Genomic DNA, 6,332 nt, shown 5'->3' on the forward strand with positions numbered 1-6,332 from the left:
AATTGTTATTAAATGTTTTATTGTTACTTTCACCTGTCACTGACTTMATCGTTTCCCATAATATTTTTGGATTCTTACTGGCTGAAATAATTWGATTTTTAAAATATTGTTGTTTGACTTTGCGTAATTCAGCAACACATTTATTTCGGTAACTGTTTAAACGAGACTGATTTTCAGAAGTTTTAGTTTTTAAGATTCCTCTTTCACATCACTTCCTGTTTCTTTACATGTGTATATCTCAACAACTGTTCATCTAAGCGGCGTGAAATTTGTTTTGTAATGTTATTCATGTTGTCTTTCAAAAAAAGTGCATTCATGTTTATTACAAAAATTTGAAGCCACATGTACTTTAAATCCCTCTGTAACGAGGCAAACCAGAGCAGACTGAAATTATTCTGTTAGTTTAGATGTTTATTTTTTTAACTGGACTTTGACTCAATGATTTGTTTTAATGCATCTTATCTTAAACATCAATATCCTGCAGTTCTGTCCTTTTTTTGACAAAACAAGAAAAGCTGATTCTTATTTATTCATTTTTACTCACTAACCRGTTGGTTTTGTTTAGTTTCATTTTTAAACATCGGAGGAGTAACTGTGGCCTCGTTCAGCTCTTTAAATCAGCCAAAAGTTAGAATCTGTGGGTTTGTATGCAGAAGTGAGAAAGCAGAAGTGTTGAGTTGAGAAAGCAGGGTTCAGCCTCCGCAACATCACATGAACCAGCTTCATCGAACAAAGTCTGCAGAGACTCCGCTCCCTTCAGCAAACAAACAAATCGTTTTCACTGATGCAGATAAGACAATGTGAGACAGATGGACACATTCAGGTCTGTTTTCTCTTTAAACTCGTTTCAAAACATGGTGGATTTGAAAGCTGGATTTTGAGTAAAAATCTGGAAGGAAAACGACCAAGTTTGGGTGAGTTGTTGGGTTCCAACTGTCGCTTTGAGTCCTGGTTTCTGGTCTGGATCAGGTCCAGCCCGGAACGTTTTGTAGAGCTCAGATTTTATTGTTGGTTTAATTAAAGTGCCTGTGATGTCAAATTTTTGTAATAAACATGAATGTATTTTTGGAAAGATAACAAATTGCAAAACAAATTTCACACCGCTCAGATGAACGGTTGTTGAGATATTTGCATGTGAAGAAACAGGAAGTGATGTCAAAGGCATGTAAACAGAGTGCCATTACAAAAGCTAACACAGACTGTAGAGACGAATCTGATGTTTCTTTAGATTATTTTAGTCGCTATCAAAGAGAGATGAAGAAGAGTTAAAGTATAAATAATGTTTTAATAAACAAAGACCAGTGAGTTTATTTTATTAAAGAGTTCCCCTTTGATGTCACTTCCTGTTTCACTTTGGCAGAGCCAAATTCAAAAGAAAGTAGGCCAGTTATGTGACAAAAACTGTAAAATCATGTGTACTATGCTAATTTTCCTAAGAATAAAGATGTTTCCTTTGACTTTTTGTATTTGAAGGATAGGATGTCACAGGCACTTTAAAAACTCACAGATTTCAGCTAAAACCTGTTTGTTTTTGTGTTTTTTAAAGAGGTCCCAAAACCAGCTGTCGTCCAGAGCCCACGGAGGTCTGACCCAGATCAAACCTGCACCACAGCAGAACGTCTTCAGGTACAAGATCTGAGTCCAAACCGGAGCTTCGGAGTCTCCGTCTCCTGCGTGAACCTGGCTCAGAGCTCTCCGAGTCCGGTTCGAGGCGAAGGAGGAGCCCACTTCCTGAACCCAGACCGTCTGTCACCGAGTCCGGGCAAGAGGAGCGTCAAGAGCTGCAGTCCCTTAAGAGAGGGGGGCCACAGTCCTGCCAAGCTGTCCCCCAGAAGCCACAGCCCCCTGATGGGAAAGCTGCGGACCCCGAGCCCGGTTCTGAAGAGAATGGGCAGCTACAGTCCGGTCCGGTGCTCCAGGTCCTGGCTGGGGCTGCAGAGAGTCTGGAGCGAGGTGATGGGAAATCCCGAGAGGAAGGCGGAGAAATCTCTAAGCGTGCCCAATCTGGTCGTCTGCGCGGACGACTGCAGGTGAGATCCGTTAGCAAAATCAGAAAATCCCTGCATAATCTGAGCCATGACAGATTAAATCTCTGCTCAGGCTTCCTGATGGAGCTGAAAGTTCTCCTCTGAAGTGGCTTCAGGCAGCCAGCTGTAACGGACCGGGCATCTTCATCACAGTCCCGGATAAATCTGAGTACAGTGACGTCAACGAAGGAAGCAGCGAGACAGAACTTTCCCCGAGACGAAGTGACGACAYAGAGCTGGATCCAGCAGAATCTGGACCCGGGTTCTCCTGCGAGCGGACTAAAGCGAGTGAAGAACAGATTGTCGAGGCGCTGGGAGTTTCTGAGGATGAGGAGGAGATGGGTGAAGAGACGGGAAGCGAGGTGAAAGAAGACGCTACGGAGCAGAAGTTGTTCAAGATAGCTAATGAGCTCCTGCAGACGGAGAGGTCCTACGTGTCCCGACTCCACCTCCTGGACCAGGTCAGTGTGGCTCCTTCATCAGAAGAACCAAACATTACAGGTGGGCGGGGCTAAAGTTCTGTCAATAAACATTTTTGTTCAACATGAAATCAAACAGAAGGTTTAGCTTTTAATCAGATCCTGGGCCAGATCAGAGGATTGTCCTGGGCCAGATCAGAGGATTGTTTTGGGCCAGATCAGAGGATTGTCCTGGGCCAGATCAGAGGATTGTCCTGGGCCAGATCAGAGGATTGTCCTGGGCCAGATCAGAGGATTGTGTTGGGCTAGATCAGAGGATTGTCCTGGGCTAGATCAGAGGATTGTCCTGGGCTAGATCAGAGGATTGTCCTGGGCTAGATCAGAGGATTGTCCCGGCCTAGATCAGAGGATTGTCCCGGCCTAGATCAGAGGATTGTCCCGGCCTAGATCAGAGGATTGTCCCGGCCTAGATCCGAGGATTGTCCCGGCCTAGATCCGAGGATTGTCCCGGCCTAGATCCGAGGATTGTCCCGGCCTAGATCCGAGGATAGATCCGAGGATTGTCCCGGCCTAGATCCGAGGATTGTCCCGGCCTAGATCCGAGGATTGTCCCGGCCTAGATCAGAGGATTGTCCCGGCCTAGATCAGAGGATTGTTTTGGGCTAGATTAAAGGTTTGTCCTGGCTCTAGATCGGAGGATTGTCCTGGACTAGATTAAGACGAATCAGAGAGAAATCAAAGATTATTTTGGTTTAATTTCTCATAAATTCATGTATTTAATGTAACTTTATGACAATGTCTGAGGTTTAGATTTTCTCTGAATTTGGCCCCGCCCATAAGCTTATTTTACTCTTTTCTATAAGCAGTGGCCTTCAAACATCGTGTTAAAAACTTTATTCACTTCTGTTTAAGCTTTTTGTCTGTTTAATTTCCACCCCAGGTGTTCTGTCTGCGCCTGACTCAAGAAGCTGATCGAGGCTCTTTTCCTCCTGATGTCATCAAAAACATCTTCTCCAACATTTCCTCCATCTACTCCTTCCACAGCCAGTTTCTGCTCCCTGACCTGGAGAAATGCATCTGCAACTGGTCTGACTCTCACTTCCTATTTGAAAACCAACTTTCTGTTAGGAGTGGCAATCACTGCACCATACTTTCTAATTTTGACTTTTAAAGCTACAAATTTCTCATTAGCGTTGATTTGGCAGATCTTCACACAAACATCAAAATGACTGTGTTGAATATTTTGAATCTGTGATTCAATAAAGACACTAGTGACGACCTCTGTTTGATGAAATCCAGGTCTGAGAGTCCAGGTCTGGGTAAAGCTCTCSTGCAGCACGCCCCCTTCCTGAGGATGTACGCCGATTACGTGAAGAACTTTGATCAGGCCATGGAGCTGGTGGGGACCTGGACTAAATGTTCCTCTGCCTTCAGGAACATCATCCAGGACATCCAGGTAGTAAACCCTCATAGGTTAAATTTTTTAAACGTCTGCTCCGTAGCTCTGAGCGARACGTGGTGTTTGTCGTGTTAGAGTCAGGACGTGTGTGGCAGCCTCAGCCTGCAGCACCACATGTTGGAACCGGTGCAGAGGGTTCCACGTTACGAGATGCTGCTGAAGGATTACCTGAAGAAGCTTCCCGAGGACAACCCAGACTACCCGCTTGCTCAAAGTAAGTGATTTTTAACCAGTTTTTTAATGATTCATGTGGAAATCTGCAACTATTTTTGGTAAATGATGGAGGTTGCATCAAAGAGGACACCCAGACTAAAACTTCAGCCAAAACAAAAATGCAGATTTACCACTGTCCTGCTGAATTTGCTTTACCAGAATCCATGGTTAACACCCTTTGATGCCTTCAAAGATGGCTGTGGAAATTGAACTGAACAGTCAATGTCAGCGTTAAGTGTTTTCTTTCTTTTGACAGAGTCCTTGGAGGCCATTTCCATGGCAGCCACCCACTCAAACAGCGCCATCCACAGAGCCGTACGTTACCGCAGCATCAGCCGTCAACCCTCGTCGTTTGGAACGGGGCTGAAACATTTCCTGTCATGTGGTTGTAGGAGAACCTGAAACGGCTCCTGGAGATCTATGAGATGGTCGGAGAGGAGGAGGTGATCAACCCGACYAGCGAGTTCCTCAGGGAAGGTCGTCTGCTGAAGCTCGCTGCCAGAAACACGTCGGCCATGGAGAGATACCTGTTCCTGGTCAGCTCAGGTCTGTAAATCATGTGAATTATGTCAATTTGGAATAAATGATTTACCTTTTCCCCCTCTGTAGTTCAACAACTTCCTGCTGTGTTGCTCTGCCAAGTTCAGCCTGGTTGGACAGAGATTCACAGTCCGCTGTAGGATTGGAGTGGACGGGATGCARGTGCAGCAGACCACCAATGAGGACCACCCGTACACCTTCCAAGTGTCTGGAAAGGAGCGGACTCTGGAGCTACAGACTAGGTGAGCAACACAAATGTAATCCTTTAGTTATAGACCGATTAACCATTGAAGTCAACCCAATCCAAAATGGCCACTGCTTATTAAACCCAAAAGTGTCTATAATTGGGTGTAGTAGTAAACGCTGATGTTTTGTTTTCCTCTGTTGAAGCTCTGGCGAGGACAGAGATGAGTGGATAAAGGTTGGTTACATTTCATTAAAAGTTGGAAAAGATTTTGTTGTTGCAGCTTATAAAAGATAATTTGACCTGCAGGTGATTCAGGAAGCCATYGACACGTTTCAGAAGAAAAATGAAACCTTCAAATCGGCTTCAAAGGAACCGAATCTTGAAGATCCTGTAGGTTGGATCTTATCATGTTACATTTGATTTAAAGAGCTACCGTCCTGATTCTGATTGTGTCGTACAGATGAAAGAACTGGGCCGACGAGCCCCTCGCTGGATCCGAGACAACGAGGTGACCCTGTGTATGACCTGCAGAGAGCCCTTCAACTCTCTGACCAGGAGACGACATCACTGTCGAGCCTGTGGCTACGTGAGGAACACAAAGATGAGCTTTATTTTTATAAAAATACTCTGAGGACAGTCTTGTTGAAGCTCCCTCTGCTCCATCAGGTGGTGTGTTGGAAGTGCTCGGATAATAAAGTGGCTTTGGAGTACGATGGGAACAAGCTGAATAAAGTGTGTAAATCGTGTTACTTTGTCCTGACGAGCCAGAGGGGGGAGAGGATGGACAGGAAGAAGAGAAGGACGTTGGAGGTGAGCTTTGTAGATGTTCTGTAATGTTTAGGGAAAATAAAATTGTAAAATTCTGTCTGACGATGGCCTGACCTTTGGTGTCATCACAGTTTGATCCATATCCTGGCTCACAGAGCAGCGTAATGAGCAGCTACCTTGAGTACGGCGACAGCTCCATGATTTGGCGACGAGTGTGGTGTGTCCTCACCAAGACTGATCCTCCTGTGTTTTGTGTCTACGCTTCTCCTCAGGTAATCAGCTCAGAGTTCAYGCAGATTATTCTGTAATTAAATCCTTTTACTTTATGGTGAAACAGATGAAAGTTTTGTTTGTAGCCAGGATCTTGCAGCAAGGTTTTATTGTAGAAAACAAGCAAAAACAGCTAAAACTGAGATTTATTGTGCAGTTGTAAGTTGGTCCATGTGTCAAAAACCCTTTGTAATTTTGGTCCAGACGTCTGAAACCCTTTGTAGTTTTGGTCCAGGCGTCTGCAACCCTTTGTAGTTTTGGTCCAGGCGTCTGAAACCCTTTGTAGTTTTGGTCCAGGCGTCTGAAACCCTTTGTAGTTTTGGTCCAGGCGTCTGAAACCCTTTGTAGTTTTGGTCCAGGCGTCTGAAACCCTTTGTAGTTTTGGGTCCTGGCGTCTGAAACCCTTTGTAGTTTTGGGTCCTGGCGTCTGAAGTCCTTTTGTAGTTTTG

General features: G+C 44.8%; 1 protein-coding gene across 2 annotated transcripts in view; it reads left to right on the plus strand.

Moving 5' to 3' along the window:
* Positions 1 to 6,332, plus strand: part of LOC106531216 (FYVE, RhoGEF and PH domain-containing protein 4) — a 10,621-nt gene that overhangs the window by 3,247 nt on the left and 1,042 nt on the right. Inside the window, exons 1-14 of one of the 2 annotated variants that reach the window (XM_014027003.1) lie at positions 770 to 914; positions 1,547 to 2,030; positions 2,101 to 2,488; positions 3,387 to 3,532; positions 3,746 to 3,902; positions 3,981 to 4,119; positions 4,375 to 4,433; positions 4,511 to 4,654; positions 4,728 to 4,900; positions 5,049 to 5,079; positions 5,152 to 5,235; positions 5,306 to 5,431; positions 5,512 to 5,655; positions 5,745 to 5,885. In XM_014027003.1, coding sequence (XP_013882457.1) covers positions 785 to 914; positions 1,547 to 2,030; positions 2,101 to 2,488; positions 3,387 to 3,532; positions 3,746 to 3,902; positions 3,981 to 4,119; positions 4,375 to 4,433; positions 4,511 to 4,654; positions 4,728 to 4,900; positions 5,049 to 5,079; positions 5,152 to 5,235; positions 5,306 to 5,431; positions 5,512 to 5,655; positions 5,745 to 5,885 — 2,346 coding nt within the window. In that variant the 5' untranslated portion in view covers positions 770 to 784. Of the gene's footprint in view, positions 1 to 769; positions 915 to 1,546; positions 2,031 to 2,100; positions 2,489 to 3,386; positions 3,533 to 3,745; positions 3,903 to 3,980; positions 4,120 to 4,374; positions 4,434 to 4,510; positions 4,655 to 4,727; positions 4,901 to 5,048; positions 5,080 to 5,151; positions 5,236 to 5,305; positions 5,432 to 5,511; positions 5,656 to 5,744; positions 5,886 to 6,332 lie in introns of those variants that run through there. The other variant, XM_014027002.1, reaches the window with a different exon arrangement.

This window comes from Austrofundulus limnaeus, unplaced genomic scaffold, assembly GCF_001266775.1.
Source record: "Austrofundulus limnaeus strain Quisiro unplaced genomic scaffold, Austrofundulus_limnaeus-1.0 Scaffold607, whole genome shotgun sequence".
In the NCBI taxonomy this organism is placed as follows: domain Eukaryota; kingdom Metazoa; phylum Chordata; class Actinopteri; order Cyprinodontiformes; family Rivulidae; genus Austrofundulus; species Austrofundulus limnaeus.